This window comes from Anopheles nili, chromosome 3 (assembly GCF_943737925.1).
Source record: "Anopheles nili chromosome 3, idAnoNiliSN_F5_01, whole genome shotgun sequence".
Lineage (NCBI taxonomy): Eukaryota > Metazoa > Arthropoda > Insecta > Diptera > Culicidae > Anopheles > Anopheles nili.
In genome coordinates this window covers 75,904,669-75,923,784 of record NC_071292.1, presented here as the reverse complement: position 1 = coordinate 75,923,784, position 19,116 = coordinate 75,904,669, and the positions used below count along the sequence as shown (strand labels likewise).

Here is a 19,116-nt window from a genome sequence, read left to right as displayed (position 1 = left end):
CCTCGAAATGCTATTTCACAGCGGTTGCATATCTTTCCTAGACTTCACATCTAGAGTAGCGGAATAGTTGTGCTCTGTTTGACGTACGAGTCTTGCGTGTACAAGTGGATACAGTGTTGGTAGTTTACAGGTTACGGGAAAAGGTATTGATGTTTCTCCATCTGGTATCAACCGGTGGGCAAATAGATAAAAAATACAGTTTCCCAACTTTACAACTGTTTTTTTCTATAGTGAGGAAATTCACAAAAAAAGCTAACCCAGTTCCTTAAAACAAGTTAGAAAGTTTACAAAATGTAATGCTTCTTTATTCTGGCTTTACTCAAGTTGTGCTAGCGGATGATCAAAGTGGGATGAAAAATTAGGAAAACGCAAACTATCTCCATATTACCGTCAATTTCTCATAATAAGATCTTCGGGAACCCCTTCTCCAATTGCCGTCAGCTTTTCTCTTTGGTCACAGCATGAGAGCAACAGATGAGTTTTCTGAATGCTAAGGCTAGAACGAATCTACCAGATGGTAGTACGGTGATCGAATAGTAAAGTTTGGTGATTTAAAAAAACGAAGGCGGGGCATTGTTTTTCCGTTCACCGTTTTCCTGCGTACTTTGTGTGCATACGGAAAAATAAATAGATGAGTTTTTCATAATCTGTTCTCAAAACATTTCATAGCGCTCCAACAAGTTGCTCTTTTGCTGCGTCATTTGTATCAAGTGATAGCTTTTATTTGCTATCAAAAGGAATTTTATCTTACCAAACGTGATGTGCAGAACATAATTTTATCACTAACCCGTTATAATATCTACACTCGCCGTCGTATTTTGCCACTCAAACTCGAACCGCATTAAAGCTTTTGTTTGGCAGCATATGGATATTTATGTTTCAATTTCACCAATTTTTCTAACCGTCACCATCAAGGATGCTGGGCGGAAGATCAATTAACTGTTTGTTGACATGATTTGGGAAAGAAAAACGATTCACTAGCATTGTACGAAAAGGCCTCTGTTGGCCGGTAGGGTCGGGTTAACCATACGAAATTAAGCAGCTGTACTGGTGGTGAAAACGAGAAGTCGCTGTTTTCTCTCAGTATCTTTCCAAATGCTGAACGTTTGCACACGTCTCGTGGAGGAAAATCATAGCTCATACGATGGTTGTTTGTGACGAGAGCTTTGCACCAGGGTGGGTTTTGTGTACTCAATACGAAGGTAACAGCTGATGGTAATAAACGGAGTTTTATTTAGTGGATTGAACAGTAAATAGAACGGATGTATGTTTAATAGTATTTTTTGTAGCAATCGTGAAGGGGTTTTCCGATATTTTCTGTTCTGTTCAACTTTTTTATATGTAGTCATGCTTAAAGCTTATTATGCAACAATTTTTTTTAAAACAGCGTCTGAGTAAATATCGAAAATATTGTGTGGATTAAATTCATTTAATAAAATTGTCCAAAGCTTCGATCATGCTTGATGATTGCGTCTATTGGATACTAGGAAAAAATGACATTACAAAATGATTGTATACTAGAACAACAGGAAAAAATGGCAGAAGAAAAATCGGTATAATATCAAACCATATCTGTCAGCATAGGCTCGACGAGATGTGAAACGAATGCGATAGAATACACAAAACGCTCAGACCCAAATTAGATGCACGCGTATTACGAGGGTTGAAACACCGGAAAAATCAATTAACATATTACTACCAGAGCAAACCGTTTTTTTATCGCAATTGGGAATTTTAGAATACATATATATATATATATATATATATATATATATATATATATATATATATATATATATATATATATATATATATATATATATATATATATATTCTCATACCAGTCAACCAACCATGCCAGTTTGACCAACGCAGCGAAGCTATGTTTCGAATTTTCTCGCTGCTTAGCTGGGAGGAACGCGCGTTCCTCGTGAAAAGAGGTTATACATGTAAAATCGAAATCGGTCATATACCTGCCGTTTCGTGGTCTACCCTTTTGCAACATTGTTGTTGCGTTTTTATGGAGTCTTTGTGGTCAATTATTTATTAACTTTGTGATGCTTTGTGATTGTTTACGCACCACGGCGCAGATTAATTAACTCACGAAAGCAAAAGTGGGAAAAACGCATACAGCTGCTCAGATCTGTTGAACAACCATGCCATCTTATCTTTTGAAGGACAGAATTTTATAGGCATACTAAACTCGTACCTCGGAAGTATCGGCGTTTTTCAAGAGGAATAATGAAACGCAATGATAAATGATTAAGTTAAAAAAATAAAGCTCTCGAGAAAGTTAGAGTACAGTTATAACATTTATCATACTGCGGAACCATGGGTATTGAAGCAATTTAAATTGGAATGAACACATCTTTCACAGAATTTGTTTTGTTGTTTTAAATTAAAACTTTCAACTAAGTAAAATTAGAATTTACTCATATGCTCGTTGAGGACTTTTCAATTGAAATAATTTCAGATGTTGTAAAAAAGATATGACTAAATGACATGTGAGAAATACAATTAGATCACCGCTAAGTACGTGCTGTGTGAGTCATGCAATCGTTTCGTCATTCGACGGTTTTTATTCTGGTATACCCAAATGAAGCTGGTACATACATACATGACTAAAAACCGCAAAACTAACATTAACAAGTGTGCCGTTTAAATTGTGTAGGGCTTTCTATAATATTTAGCCTCAAAATAAGAATATATGCTGATTAAGTTTGTATTTCAAATCAACTTATGGGCGGAAAAACAGTATGCTCATAAATCTTGCTTTTGAAAAGCCTAGTTTGACATGATGTCGTAATAAAAAAAACTTTTTTTTGGAACTAATACTCAAATTACACGACAGTAAACGTATCAAATGCAATTTGTCTGATGCTATAGTCATGTGCAAGGACAACCCATGTATTAAATTTACGGCGAAATTTTATTCTGCTTTATGTACAGCCCATCTCGTGTATTATACCGGCGCAAAGTTTCATAAATTAAAAGATGGATAACAGTCCGCCACCGCCTTCGGCGCTCAACAATTTCCGGATCATGTATCTCGTTACGCAGTTGGTTGGGATCACAATCATCATTCTGGTGAGTTGTTGGATCGGTATCCATCTTAACGGGTTAGGTTGGTCCTCGCGACCATCACTGCAGTTCAACTGGCATCCTCTGCTAATGTCGGTGGGCATGATCTTCCTCTATGGGAATTGTGAGTAAATGGTGGTTCGATGGCTTTGCTGCGGAATTTTCTAGATATTTTTTTCTTTTTAGCTATCCTGATCTACCGTGGATTCCGCTATGCACGCAAGAAGCCGCTAAAAATAATGCACGCCACCATCCATGCAGCTGCCTTTATCTTTACGGTAATCGCTCTGGTAGCCGTCTTTGACTCGCACAATCTCGCTAAGCCGCGACCTATTCCAAACATGTACACGCTGCACTCATGGGTCGGTTTGTCTGCCGTGCTATTGTTTTCGTTGCAGGTAAATCACTACCGGATGTATGGGTATCTAAAAAACTTGAAACCGTTTTAATTAAACATTTCTATCCTATAGTACGTCTTCGGATTCTCATCATATCTATTCCCTGGAGTTCGGGAACAGCTACGATCTTCTTACATGCCTGTACACGTGTTCTTCGGAATTGCCGGCTTTGTGATGGCTATCGCAGCGGCACTACTGGGATTACTAGAAAAGGCTATTTTTGCAGTGTAAGAGCAACTTTAAGTGTTTAATCGAATCCTTACTAGCATTTAGACGAACTTCTCCATTACTGTATCATTTTGCAGCCCAGACTACGCCGTTTTGCCACCGCAGGGCATCCTAATCAACACGATCGGTTTATTATTCATCGTGTACGGTGGATTAGTTGTATTTTTGGTGACCAAATATCAGTACAAACGGCATCCACTGCCTGAGGATGTTATGCTCCTTACACATAGTGCTAGCGTTGGATCATCTTAATCTTCTGTTGCGGTGCTTGTATATCCAACGGTGCTTGATGTTCAGACTTGACACGTCTTTTATGAGTTAAAATACACATTCCACAATGAACTGTCGTAAATCCATCCGCGTTGTATTGAGCAGTTGGGGATTAAGTTGTGGAGGCTTGTACTATTATAAACAAGTGTTTGTATAATTAGTTTTTATGATGAAAAGCAAAGGGGTTAATATTAAAACATATGTACTATGCATGCAATATTCATCTATTCGTGAAAAGATAGCTCGTGAAACGATAGCCTCATTTGAGGCACTGCTACTAATCTGTGCTTAGATTGTTGTACACATTTGTATTCTTGTGTATATATATATGGATGTATATATATGTATATATATATATATATATATATATATATATATATATATATATATATATATATATATATATATATATATATATATATATATATGTATATGTATATATTATGTAGGAATAATATATGACACATAAAATCCACCAATAAATTAATGGACAAAACGTGTGAGAACCTCTAGATTAGATCGTAATGTCTGAGAGTGTATCACTCCTTCTTTGGTTCGAATTATGCTACATATTGCTTACACGTGCAGTGAAGGTGTGGTTTATTCGTTTTGCATATGCTATAGCACACCACTTACAATTCATCCGCATTTTGCTTCGATCGATCGATAGACCATGTCCAGCATCTGTCTGGCCAACCGCAACTCGGACGGCGAGTGATTGGCTGGAGAGTAGAAACTAACCCATCCTGTCTCATCGGTTAGAGGTATGGTGAGGCATTCGTGATCGGGCGAATCCTCATCGTCTTCGGCTATTCCAATGTCCGCTTTAGACTCATCGACCGTTACCGATAGTAACTCGATCGTATGATCGGGAAAAATGCCTAGTTCGTACAAGTACTCGAACAGCGCTTTCGATGCCTTGGCGAGCGAGTTGGTCATGTGTAGGAAGCTGGCTCGGTGTTGTAGCACCTCCGGCTTCTCCTGCAAGTCGCTGTACTGATACGGGCTAAACCAATAGATGAAATCATCTTTCGTCCACAACAAGAAACAACAGTCAAGTCCAATCACGAGCAGCGTTGTACAGGAGGCGAGTAGGTAACTGACATGCTTCTCGAAATACTTCCTCTGGCGGTGTCCGATGGGTGAAGTCTTAGAGGTCAGATTGTACGAAGCGATGGTGTAATCTAATCCGTTTCGATTACGTATGAAATCGACAATTTTTTCGGCTGCTTTCGCGTGGGTCGGCTTACGTCTGAAGCATCTATTCAGCAGCTTGTTGTCCCACGCTCGCGGTTTTGACGATTCAATCATCGCGTACTCTAATAAGTTCAGAACAATTTCCAACGATCGCTCCAAGCTGGGTTGCACTAAGTAGCAGTTCCCGTGTAGGAGGGCCTCCAGTGGTGAAACCATCCTCATGCCAGCACTGTGCTTCATTTTCCATACGATGCGCATTATGTCACCGTCCTCGACCGAGTGGAGTACCACATTTGAGAGAAAGTACTTCGAGCGTCCTGTGCAACCGTATGAGTTCTGGACGAGATTCACCATCAGTTGTGAACAGCTAAAGAACATCAATGTTGGTCGGTTCTGCAAATTCATGGTATAAAAATACCACCCTGTCGAGGAACGGCTAATAAGGAAAAAAACCGAGTCGCACTTCCAAATAGCAGACTTTCCTCGCTTGATTCGTGCAAGTGCTTCGATAATGTTCAGGTGAATTTGCCCGGACTGTTCTTGCCGCATTTCAAGGCATCCTTTTAACATGGTGTTTGAGAGATGGACAGTGTAAATTTTGCCATCCCGTGGAATTGGAAGTTTAATCCCCAATTTAGTCTTATCAATGCTCGTTTCTAGCTCAGCTATCTCTTTAAACGTTTGTGAAGTCCATCTGGGTGGAAATTTCAGTACCGTGTAAAGGTAAACAACGGCGAGGTGTTTTAAGATGTCATCGCTAAAAATAACCAACGTATGATGAGTGGTATTTTAAAATATGCTATTGTTACTTACCTGTTTTTATGTTGTTTGGGAAGTTCGGATAAACCCCTGAGGATGCCCACCTGTTGCGATTCACAAAGATTTGGCTGTATAAAGCTTTGCTTCGGCGATTTACTTTGCCCATCGAGTGCCCGAACTTGAATTACTTGAAGGCAAGGAAATACGTTCAATTTCGTATGGTTAATGAAGTTGTTTAAAATTATACCCCTTTTGTGCAACTTACCATATGGAATTGTATGAGTTTTTCTAACTTGCACACGATGACTTTTTTGTACTATACGAGCTGACACATCTATAAAGTCAGGTATTTGATTCATGATTTTGAATAGCTCTTTCTGCTATATTTGATATTTATAAAAATTTTGCAGATATCTTTAAGATATTTTGTAGCAACAAGCTGACTAAGAATTTAATTTGTCAAATAAATGAAAATTAGTTTCAAAGCCTACTTATATAGCTTAAAACTAGTTACGACGGGTTTTTTTATTGTTGTTTAAGGGAACCTGTAAAATACCAGACAAAGCCAAAATATTGCTACATTTGCGGCCTTTAAATGTTGTATACCAATTGAGTAATTTAATTGATACGTCCATGAAAAATACGTACTGGCGAACAGACATTTATCAAATGAAATGTTTCAGGTGAGTGGGAAAGCTTTACTTTTGAAATGTTTCACATCGAAAGCTTTTTCAAAGAAAATAATTAAAGAATAGGTTTTTGGTATTGGAATTCAATTTTGTTTTGAAGTATTTTTGTATTGTTATTAAGGCTATTTTATAAAAAAATATAAATTTCTTTGTTTTTCATAATATTGATTATCTGATTTGATAATCTTGTATCATATATTATCAGCAACCATCTGTACTGGTACTGGTAGATACCGTATGGTATGCTATTATTTGTACGTCATTTTTAATTCATTCCCAAGTATAATTTTACTTTGGAATTGCCAAATTTGCCTTAGTTTAGCATGCTTTTAGAACGCTTTTGTACAAGCTCTAACATTTTCAATTGTTTCTGAAAAGCTTTTATTGTGAATTGAAAAGTAAACAAATATTTGTGAATGAAAATCTAAGAAAAAATCATATAGACGCTGAGCAATAAAATTGCTAATGAAGGGTAAAATCAATGGATTACTTTATTTTATACATATATGACCAGTTTCTCGTCCATCATATCTAATGGTAGTTTTATTTGCGGTTGCTCTGATTATAACAACGTTTAATGCTTGTTCTGTAGTGTACACAGCACACAAACATGATGAAGAAAGGACCTGTGTTTTGCTAAGGTATAAGTTGCCTCCTGCTTCTGCCGCGTTACTAACTTTTGTTTTTATTATAATAATTTATTCTTGCGTGTTTTTGTAGATGTATACGTATATATTGAAACATATTAATCGTCGCTGTCTTGCGTTGCTTTGTTATGATTCAGTTCTACTACTTCAGTATTCAAATACAGCTTCCCAGCGGTAGCGTATTGTATATAACTTCAGCCATATTCTATATGACTTCCATTTTTGCCGTTAGTTTACATCTTGGATTTTCATATCCTTGCTTCCCCCATAGCCAGGAGGACATGGTTATCTTTAGCTCTTTACCTTAATCGTTCGAAGCGACGATGCGTTCCAATGGACACTAGCGAAACAGGGAGATTATTTGATAATATCGCGTACGAGTAAGGTGTCTATTTTTCGTTCTTTCGGTCAGATGATTAGCGATAGCTTTTTCTTCCTTCACATCCTTTTCCGCTTACTGCAGTAGCCGATCTCATCCACGTCCGTGCCGTGTGTATGTGTGTGTGACGCAAAATGGAACAGCATTGTTGATACCAGCCTTTTCTTTTTGGGATCGTTTCACACGATGAACGCAAATATTTTGAAGATTAGTGTTGCTCGTGTTCATGAGTGTAGTTCTATCAACAATACGCCATTTTGCTGCACGGAACGAAGGAGAGAGGGGTTATCTGTTTAGGATGTGTTGTCGTGGTATCTTGTTTTCCTCTGCCGTCCTTATTCTTCTCTATCCATTATTTCCTGGTTTGCCCTGTACAATCAAGTGCCATGTTAGCCGTTGTGTGATCGGATGCACACTACTTATCCACTATGTACAACGGAACACTATCGTCCATTTCGGCTACCTCTATCGCTTCCTGCAACTCACGGATAGCAGGTTTCTTCTCGAACAATTCATGTAAGTTTGGTGGTAACGTATCCGAAGGCGGTTGACCGGTCGCATTCGATACGCTAATAGCCACTCTGGTCTTATTACTAGTTCTACCAAACCGCATCAGATTACCGGCACGACCAAAACGCATCGGATTGCTAAAACGGGACGAACGTCCAAACGGATCGGAGGGTTCGTCGCCTGATCGTCCGAATCTCATCAAGTTCCCAGCTCGACCGAAGCGCATGTATCCGGAACTCCCCGAGCGCCGCTTCCCAAATCGCATCAAATTTTTCGGCGAATCACGCCGGTAGTACACGATCTGCTTCGGTTTGATCTGCTCTCCCGACTCTGACAGATCTGTCCCTTCAAACATTTCCTCAGAGGTGCCTCCAGCGCTATTTCGCTTACTGGCCATGCTGGATTCATCTCCTCTGACTAGTGGCTCCAGCTGTTCGGTAGAGGTTGCATACTCTTTACTTAAGTCGTCTTCGCGACCTTCAATTTCATACGTCCGACTGTCCCGGCCAAACCGCAGGAAGTTTCGGTCTGGGCGCCCGAATCGCATCAGGTTGGCACGTGTCTGTCGTGAAATATCTCGGTCCGAGCGTCCAAACCGCATGAAATTCTTGTCGAGGGCGCTACGGCGGCGTGTTTGAATGTCTGACTTAGCGTTGCGTTTCACGGTACCACCCGCCCATGGGTACCACGGTTCATAACCTGTTTCTCTATATTCTTCTAGCGCCAATCGATGTCCAGGTCCCACTAGCTCCCCGATCGCGTCATACTCCGCACGTGAGAAGTAATTGCACGATTCGCATACGACAATGGCAACGAATAGGTAGAACTTCATTATACTACTGCTGGTGCAACCGCCGCCACCAATGTTACTACTGCTACTGGTCTTGCTATCTGTTTGTAAAGCGAGAAGACGAGAAAAAAGAAATATTGATGATAGTAGCAATTTTTGATAATCGTTCGGGTAGATAAAAAAACACGGCCCGAGATCGAGTTGATACCAGAACAAGCTTCTAGGAATAAAAATTCACATGCCGCCGAAGTAAAAAATAGATGACGATGGAAATTTCTCCGAAGCTGTTGCAGAAAAAAAGGGTTTTTTATAAAATGGACTTGAACGTAAACTAGGACAAACGTTCGGTAGATGAAGACGAAATGCTGGGAACAGGGGAAGTGAAAAAATAAATTTGATTCTAATTATGACCCTTGGTATGGTTACGAGAGTGCGAAGTTGATTTATTTAGTCAGCAGCGCTTTTTTATAACTTTTACAAAATGGTGCGACGAGCTTCAGGACGACTGCTGTCTGCTCATACGGGAAACCAAATCTTGCTGTGGTTGTCAGTGGCGTCAATGTCGGAGATGGTGGGTTCGCTTTTGTGTAGATTATTGATATATTGCGTGTATGAATTCTTTACCTTTTTTCTGACCTAGTTATTTTTTGCATTGTTCAACAATTCCTCTCATTCGTGAAACCAGGTTTTCAGGGCACTGTTTATAGGCGGGTGCGAATATATAAATATATTTATATATATATATATATATATATATATATATATATATATATATATATATATATATATATATATATATATATATATATATATATATATATATATATATATATATGTGTAAATATATTTGTATATATACATAAATATATATACATAAATATAATAGTATTTTTGGAAACCAATTCATATTCTGGGTTTATAACGTTTTCGTGCGTGGTGAGCAATTTTTAAACGACCTGTGGATTCCTCACTCCTATTCCAGAACTTTTGTTGTTCTATCTATTGTTTTGTTGTTGTATTTTAGCTTTCCTATCGCCTCTTAATTTTATAAAGGCTTACTGCATTCCTCTATATTCAATTGTTGTTCAATGCGGTCCCTCTTTTTAACTCCCTCCAAAACCTACGAACGCTTAAGAAGCAATCTTTAACATGGCATGTAACCGAAAACCAACTTTTCTTTACCATAGCTGTACGGGTTTCCAATTACAAACTTTCTAGAGAAATGGCTAATGTTGACCCGATGGGCTGTCCATGTGTCACTCGTTTGATCAGTACGCAAAACACTACGCATGCAAAGAACCCAACGCCACTTGAAGTGGGAAGGTGTAACAAGTGGTTTGTCTTGGTGAAAGAAACTCATGGGTGGAGCAGTGGAGCAGAGGGTTTTGCTGTAGAAAAAGATATGTGATATTTCCCCGCCATCCCGCGTTATCTCTGTTGGGTGATGGCGTTTTGCAATGTAATGGGTATTTATTTTTGGACGATTTTTCTTCAGGTTACCTGACTGATTGTCCCAGAAGCTGAGCGTCGCTAAAATGACCGTACAATTGTGGTACTCAATACTGCATTTTTTTACTTGATTGTAAAATGATCTTTGCAAAACATATTTGAATATATCTTTTAAAGCTCCTGATTTGTATGGTATAAATCAAACTAACGCAACGGATGAAACCATGAATTGAAATGGCTTACGCAACGTCATGATTTTTTTTAGATATTTGATTCCTCATAATATGTCTATAATACAAAGGCTTATAATAGTTGCCTCTCCATCACCATCACCATCACTTCACCATCAATAAAATAAATTGTGGTGTGTTTTTTGTTACTTAATTTCTCATAGTAGACATAAACAGTATACGAATGCCGTCCTGAATAGGATATTTTACCACCATATGTAATATTCCCAACATTAACATTTTGGAAACTCTGGATAGCAAAAGTGATGTTTTTTAAACGGTCTTCTGTTTTATTTTGCTCATGGCGCATTTATTCATCCGTAATAATAACATTTATATATCGATAAAGGCACTTTTGAAGGTAGCTTTATGTTTTCTTATCTCGAAGCATAGCACTACCGAGTATCCTTACCACATTTCTACGTAATTTTTTTAGTCGTATGTTGACACCATCAGAATATAAACAAAAGGCTCTGTGTTTAGCAACTCATTCAATGTACGAGAAAAAAATTAATTGAATATTTTTTTATTTTCCGATGCATTCCGACAAAAGTACATTGAATCATCTAACGTTGGCCATCGAGCAACTCATTCATTCGAATAATTAGCTAATGAGAGCTCATGTCATAGACGCAAGAGTTCATTATTGCTGGACCACTTCTCATTGCTTAGGAAATTTTTCGTCCAATACTCTGCCTCTTATCCGGTTGAGATCGATAATTTCATTCAATTTTCTACGAATCTGCCACGCATTTTGTAATGAAATTTCATGGTTGCAAATGGATGGCAAAGGCACCACACAGGAGAAAAGGAAAGCAGAAGATACAAGCGGCTTTCGCTTAATTATAAAAGACGAAAAATGCCGGAAACGAACGTTTTACCGATTATCTTTCTGCTTGCGCAGCTCACCAATAAACCACATTTCACTACCTTTCCCGTTAAATCATGCAATTCCATAGCTTTTCCGTATAGTACGTGCGTCAGTCGGCCTGAGATTTCAACGTCCGGACTAGTAATGAAAAATATAACAGCAAGGCAGAGAGAACAAAACAATAAACCAAATTCATTCTTGCTCCACAAACACACAAACAAACTGCCGACGCCACCAAGTCCGAAACGCAACTTGGATAGTGCCCTTCCGTGGGCATGCGGCCAAAGATAGAAAAGATGCATCTCCTTCCGCGCGATTCAATCGATAAACCATTCACCAAAGCATCAAAGGTGCTGGACACAGGAAAGTGGCGACATGAAGACGGAAGGACATAGGAAGCGACAAAACGCAAAAATATCAGACCGGAACCGGAAGCCGATCGTGCAGTTTACAACACCACAGGGCAAAAATTTTCGGCAGGAGAGGAGCGTTCCCAGTTCATTCGTGACGCAATTGCTGGCTTCGGTTCGGTCGCCAAAATTTGTATGCTAGAAATTGGAACCCCATCGTGGGGGCTGGACATATCGTAGCGATGCATCTTCGTATGTGGTAGGTACGTGGGGGTCTCACTATGTTGTCCCAAATTTCTGAGTAAACATTTCGTTGATCGCTCACCTTTAGAGAGACGAAAAGATAAAGCATGTGAGGAATGGAATATGCACAAAATGCATTTATCACCAATTTACTTGGTCGAAATGCGGCAAGAGATGGAAAGCAACGAATTGAAAAAATGTCGTCAACACCTAATTAATACTAAAATATCACTCAATTAAAGCACATAATGGAAGCGCACCCAGCATTTATTTTTTTCTATTCTCATCACCCCTTGAATAGTTTTTTTTTCATCATCTAAATTTCTTGCATTCCTGCTACTTTCATTTGATCAGTTATTTTTACCAGCACATGGGAACATTTTTCACGATCCTCCGGTTTCGCTACGGGAACGGTTTTGCTGCTCATAAAGGAAAGTGTACTGCTTGTAAAAAGCACGTTGGTTGGCTTGCAACACTTTGAGGCGTTATTAGCGAGGGGCTTAGGCCTCCGACGGCGCGAGCTCCATAGTTTCAACAATGTGGTAAGAATATGAGGAACAGATATCACGGTTTTTATTTTGAGGAGATGCACGTATTCACTTTTTTGCGCACTCGATCAAACAAAGCACCACGTTATCTACTTTCGAGTAGGTACAGTACTCATGTCACTTATCACCTCACTTGTATTTGAAATTCTTCAGTCCGATTGTGGATTACGATGGAGACGCCCAGTCTTTCGTAATTACAGCGCCAAGCCACGTGCGCGCCTGAAGCACGTCTGCGATCAGATTTTTGTTTACGTGTTCTTCTTCTCACCAGCACATCTTGTGCGTTTACGTAGTACCCTTCTTTGTTTTTTTTTGGTTTTCTGGGTAGTCCGTTTGCAATGCTGTTCGACACTGAGTGTGACCCGTCGTCAACGTGCCTTTTTAACTCGCCGAGCCTGGCTCGTCGTGGTCCGTCGTGGCTTGTCGTGCTAGCAAAAAAAAGTTCGGCGTAGCGTATGCGTGCGCCAAGCATTTCTACACAGGCACACAATCGCACGCTGCATGAGATGAACGTGATACACGCGGGCATTACGAGTCGAAGTGTTCCTTTCGGGTCGGGATCTTTTTTGTTGTTTTGTTTTGCTTTTTTCATTCAGTATACTAAACTTCGGTTGTACTGTGATGTCCTAACGATGGTGATGTTGGTATCGTGGGATACTGCCGGATCCAACCTGCTCGGGCGAGTGGGTTTAATGATTTCGAGCTCACGCGGACGATCTTGCTATTATGTTTGACTCTATTCTGTTTAGGGTTTTACGAACGATACTATGTTGATAAATATACGATAAACAGTGAAGTGTGGCAAAAATGTTTAATAAAAAAATTATTCATGTTTCAAAAAATGTTTCTATTGTTGGATATTGTAAATACGGGCCGTATCTATGGTTATCCATACTCAACTAGGACAATTATTTTTGGGCATTTCTTTTCTATATTAGCCTTATTTTTTATTAACTAACAGTGAAAATTTAGGAATCATTCACAGTAATCATAGTTTGAATGGCTTTAAATAATAAAACAATACCTTGGTAAAGAACAGAAAGATAATTAGAATTTTATATTATTTTAAAATAAAATACATTTTAAAGAATAAATACAATGTAATTAGTTGTAGCACACAATTTCAGTATAATTGGCAAATCAATATGATTTAGCCTTATAGGTTTATACAAATTTTAATTGTATTTTTGCATTGCATGCATAAAACATTCCATTGTTTTACTTCTGAAGATACTAAGAACATGTTTCTTTTAAAATTTTATTTATTTTTATCATTTTGATAAAGGCAATGGCAACTGACAAACATCTTCTTTTCTGTTGATGATAGTGTACTTTATATACAGCTAAGAATAAGTCAACTCAATTCTTCTGAAAAACTTCAACTTCAACTTTATACAATATTCCAGTACGCTATCGTAAGTCAATGTTTTCAAAGTTGGAGACAATATTCATTTACATAACCAAAGAAAAAAACGATGTTCTTGATAAGTACTCATACGTGCGCATATGAAGTTGTTATAGAATGTTCTCATACAAAATTTTGTTCTTCAAATTTAACCGTACAATCGTTATAACAAATGCAAAAAAGCATAATAAATACAAATCTAGTCTTTTACATCTATGAAGTTGGAGGCTTTTCGCATAGGATGTGAAATTTCTATCAATGGATAGTCTCGTTTCTAAAAGGCTATGACAAAGCGTAACACCCTAAACCCAAATGACCAATGCCATAGCTCGTTTGCACACAAGGATCAAATTGAGTTGACCGTTTCCGGAATCTAGATGCAACATTTATTTTATTTTCATTGCAGCCATGGCCATCTATGTTGATGCAAGACATGTAGGCCATGCTAGTTTCGTTCGACAGAACAGTGCGGTTGCATTCATGCAGACGCCGATAAGTAGACGTTGCATATAGAGCTGAGCAGCCAAAGTGTCCTAACTCCTAAAACTCGAGAGGGAGCCACATAAAAAAATGAACTTATGCTTCATAGGCTCGAGCTCGGATTCAGAAAATCACCAAGATGACGACATAATATCGCGATTGCGTCCGTGTGTGCTGGGACGGTGCAGTCTGCTCAACAAAAATGGGATTTGTCTATTGCGAGGCTCGGGTTGCTTGACTTGGACTGTAGTGCATTCTGTCATCCGGTTTTGGCAGGATCGATTGATTTTCGACTGTATATCAGAGTACGTAGAGCAAAACGTAATAGTATGACAACACTATGTCAGCTACTGAGAGGGGATGAGACGAATTTTGCGACAGATCCAATATTTGATATATGCCAAGCTGTTGGATTGAAAATGGAAAAGGGTAGTGAATAAATTATTTTTAGTATCTTATATTTATATTTGCTCAAATGAGCTACCTGCACTACATGGTTTGTGCTTAACTTATTGGTTAGTTAACTTCTTGAATTCATAGTACATGTTATTTAAACATACATCTTGAGTCATTTATTTAAATACACTAGATTATAAAGTAGATTAGAAAACATAATAATAATTAAATTTTTTGTAAAATTACCTCAAAACCGAATATCTAAATTACATTTTGGTTCAAAATTTACATCGTTACAAAGGCATAGCAATAGTAGAACGATAAAAAATTTATATAAAAAAAATCAGCCTGTCAAAAATATAAAAATAAAAAAATTAATTATCGAATGCAAATGGGACCAAATTTTGACCGGAGAAGAGAAACGACAAAAGTGTGAAAACTAAAAGGAAGGCGAAAGAAAAAAGAATCCTTTTAATCTATCAGATATGCTTGTCTATGGTTACTGTAAACCGCTCGAAACTTATAGAAAATTGATTTAAAAGGGACAAAGGGTTGGCGGTAACGATGTTCACTGGTTTTTATCGGTTATGAGAATTTGTTATAGTTTTGGAAGGAGTTTCGGCCGACTCTGTCTCTTTTCTCCAATCTCGTGTGCCGACTGCCCACGTTGCAAAAGGGCAATTAAGTATAATCCAAACAGTTTACGGACGACACCGCTATTTGATGGTCCCAAGCAATTTTTCAGTGGTGTATGGGTATTTATCCTTTGGCTTAAGTTTGTTTTTTTATCCAATTAGTTTTACGACGGAAACTATTACTCAACACCAACGTTTTAGCTTTGCAACTATATACAAATTGATGACAACAGTGTTGTTACCCATCAGCGGGAGTAAGTTATGTTTCCAGTGTTATGAATAATAGAGCACAGTGTGGTTGGCTGTAGAAAATTTATTGAAAACAAACTGGAGTAATGTAAAAATGTGTTTAAAAATACTTAAAATGATATTCTCTGTAAGTATTTTTGGTTGAATACAGCTTTTATTTTTCCAAAAAGATTTTGTATAATCTAGAAGACATGTTTTTGATTGGGTTATATTTGCAATATGTGCTTGAGACCATTTAATGCATATATATAAAGTTATTTTTTATAATTAAGTATTATTTAATATAATTATAACAGTGATTTCCCTTGAATAAAAAACATATGTTACATAAAATATACGTTAAAGAAATCCTCTGAAGCTTGAGCTAAGACAAAACCTCACCACGCTGTCCAAGTCAGGTATTAGTGCACACGCAGCCTTTTGTCGCTAATATGGCTATAACAGTGTTCTATATTTTATTTCCAGTTTTTTACATCGTTGATTTATTATAGGCAAAATCTTATGTTTCATTTCTTTTTAATTAATAGATTTTTATATTTTTCACATGTTGTATTGCAGTAACGACTCTTTTTGGGAGAATCTTTGGTCTGGGAAATTTGAGGGATTCAACTTATGGTAGAGTTGGTTAGTTAGTTTCTACTCATTACGCAAGACTAATTATCCAGCTAAGTGAAAATTTCAAGTCATAAAAAACCTTAGCCAGGCATGCCTTGGTCGTACATCAGTTGTTGAGCCATTTAATGATAAGAAGAAGAGATTCTGTCAAATGTATTAAATATTTGCAATAACTTTATAGCTATTTTTATTTCATATTATTGGTGTATTAAAACAAATATACAAATGCCATTGTTAGTTGGTAAATATTTGAATTTACTCATCGTGTTTGTTATTATTTGTGTAATCAAATATTCAACATCCGGAGTGCTATTGGATAAATTTATTCAGTCATCAACAAAATAATACTGAAAATACTGATAAAAATATTATAATGTGAACTGTAGAATAGCAACATTGAATGATACATTCTTTACTCCCGCAGGAATACAATCCAGTGTCATTACGGAGGCGTCGGCGTACGGCATGGTTCATTAGTTGAATTCCCTATAGCTTCCTACCGAAACTGACAGGCTGGGTTTGAAGAATAATTTTCAAAATTTAACGACCTTGTAAAGTGAGCTTATCGATCGTTAGCCTGCTCGTTGGTATTTTTGGTGAATTTCTAATTGGTACATCAACGGAACCGGTGCTTCGACTATAAATAAACTATATCACCCTTTGTTTACTCTTAACATCAATGTTATAGGTAACCAGGTGAATAAGACAGATGCTATGCGATGCGATGTTAAAATGGGAAAAGACGAAATATATATCGGACGAGCAGCAGAAAAATCAAACTCTGATCATTTGCTAATCGGGATTTAAAAATTTTACTAATGATCCCAGCTCATCCTCATCCTCATCATCCCAGCTCATTGCATCAAGTTGACAGCAAATTCAGAAGTATGTTTTATCATCGGGCGGTATCATGATCGGACTGTTTATTTCTTGAACTTTTCACTCGCTTTTATTACAAAACCGAGTCGTGAGACATATGAGAAACGGTTAATATCCGCCGGGAACTACGAAAATACAACTGTTTATTATGGCAGGCCATACATTCTCGGGTACAAAAGAAAATAGGTGGGTGATTCCGTTTGGCTCCGCGTAAGTAGCTTTCATCAAACAGTGGTATTCAAAACGATATTGTTATCCGTATTCCAGCGCTATCTACAGCTGATGTAATAATAATTTAATGTTTAGTAGCAAGTTGACTGGACTCATGTAATAACTACGTTTCTTGTTTAAGCAAGATATGAAACAATTAAATTATGTATTCTCCGTGATTTAATAACGAACATTAGAAGAGATAATTTGAAAGTCAAGCAGGCAGAAAAATTTATATTACAAAAAAATTCATGTGAGTCATGTTTAACCATTGGTAGTTTTTATATAAAAGAAATTTTCTGAAAATAATGATTTAGGATCTTTATAAATCATTATTTCAGACAAATAAATGTTTTATTTTGGTTTGAATTTTTTATCTTAATCAAATATGTTAATACTAGCATCCGTAGTGCTCAACGTCTTCAACGGATAAGAAGGTGAAATAATAACGTATGCAATGATCGCAAAAATATCAATTGCACACATTGTCCATTTTATTTTATACTATTGGTATCTGTTACGCAATCTTTATGAAAGAGAACTTTAACTCTCTTTGCAGCCGTCGCGTAAATTATCCTGTTGCTATTCTCACGTACACGCTTAATCACACTAATTGCCTTGTTTGATCTACCGCAACCCACAACCTACGTGTGAGGGACTTGAACGCCTACGTAGGGCTTTCTTCTCTACGCTGACACGCTCACAAACGGCATAAAACCTACTGCCATTACGCACGAAAATTACTCTCAATCCTCTACCGGCTCTAATGCGTCCCAGACTCCTTGAAGTAATACGCATCGCTGGTGTTACAAGTGCCACAAGTGGGGCGCGACACCTCGTGGTTCAGCCCGCGTATGGGACACGTCAGTAATGGTACGAGGATATAGTCCAGGAAGACACGATATGTTTTCGCTTCTGCATGTTTTCCGTAATGGTTGGTGCTCGATGGCAAATGCATCCTCATGATCGATGATACTGACATGACGGTGGCAATTTGCCATTAATGAAGCGCAACGATGCAGGAAAAGATGTGCTAATTTTTCCACCCTAACCCACGTTCTCATAGTGATAGCTTCGACTCGAGACATCGGGAAAAGGTTTCCGAAAGCTTCTGTGTGTACTGTTGCGAGTGGGGATTTGTTTTATTAGACCTATAACTCGGCACTTCGCTACTTGAATAGACATTTGGTAAAAGTGCCCCTTTTTCGTGAATAATAGAAGATCAGGACGTGAAATGTCATTGCTTGAAGTGTCGCTTCAGAAGCGTTGATTTTTTAAATAATGCTATAAGTTGGTTTGAAAAAAATACTAAATGTTCAAATATACTGAAGACTGATTACTACAGTTATATTATGATAACCAGAAGAAAAATATTACTATTGAGGACGTAAAAAAACAAGAACATGTAAAAAATTTGAAATAGAACAAATAAACTTTCCATTTTGCTCAATAGATTTGGTATTTTTTGTTTTGCACGATTCGTACGTGCATTAATGCATTGAATCAACATAAATATAGAATTTCTCGTAGGTGTCAAGCTATTTAGAATTGTGTCATTCGTTCGTGGCATACATATGGAAATTCCCTTAGATATTAAACTGTTTTGAA

General features: G+C 37.7%; 3 protein-coding genes across 4 annotated transcripts; 1 reads left to right on the top strand and 2 right to left on the bottom strand.

Annotated features, from left to right (window-relative positions):
* Positions 1 to 60: 60 nt before the first annotated feature.
* On the top strand, positions 61 to 4,298 carry LOC128722962 (plasma membrane ascorbate-dependent reductase CYBRD1). Of its 2 annotated transcripts, none has more exons than XM_053816657.1 (5): positions 61 to 143; positions 2,950 to 3,205; positions 3,268 to 3,479; positions 3,552 to 3,706; positions 3,785 to 4,298. In XM_053816657.1, exons 2-5 carry the CDS (start codon positions 2,995 to 2,997, stop codon positions 3,957 to 3,959), a joined length of 753 nt encoding a protein of 250 aa, XP_053672632.1. In that variant the 5' UTR covers positions 61 to 143; positions 2,950 to 2,994; the 3' UTR covers positions 3,960 to 4,298. The 2 variants fall into 2 exon arrangements, with proteins under 2 accessions (XP_053672632.1, XP_053672633.1); XM_053816658.1 differs by lacking the exon at positions 61 to 143 and adding an exon at positions 1,115 to 1,202.
* A 318-nt stretch (positions 4,299 to 4,616) lies between these two features.
* LOC128725087 (uncharacterized) lies at positions 4,617 to 6,292 on the bottom strand. Its single transcript, XM_053818805.1, has 3 exons — positions 6,199 to 6,292; positions 5,988 to 6,120; positions 4,617 to 5,931 (listed from the first exon to the last, which is right to left on the bottom strand). Exons 1-3 carry the CDS (start codon positions 6,290 to 6,292, stop codon positions 4,617 to 4,619), a joined length of 1,542 nt encoding a protein of 513 aa, XP_053674780.1.
* An 815-nt stretch (positions 6,293 to 7,107) lies between these two features.
* Positions 7,108 to 12,471, bottom strand: LOC128723303 (FMRFamide-related peptides). The gene is made up of 2 exons (XM_053817028.1): positions 12,456 to 12,471; positions 7,108 to 9,049 (listed from the first exon to the last, which is right to left on the bottom strand). The coding sequence occupies exons 1-2, from the start codon at positions 12,469 to 12,471 to the stop codon at positions 8,064 to 8,066; spliced, it is 1,002 nt and encodes a 333-aa protein (XP_053673003.1). The 3' UTR covers positions 7,108 to 8,063.
* Positions 12,472 to 19,116: the final 6,645 nt, after the last annotated feature.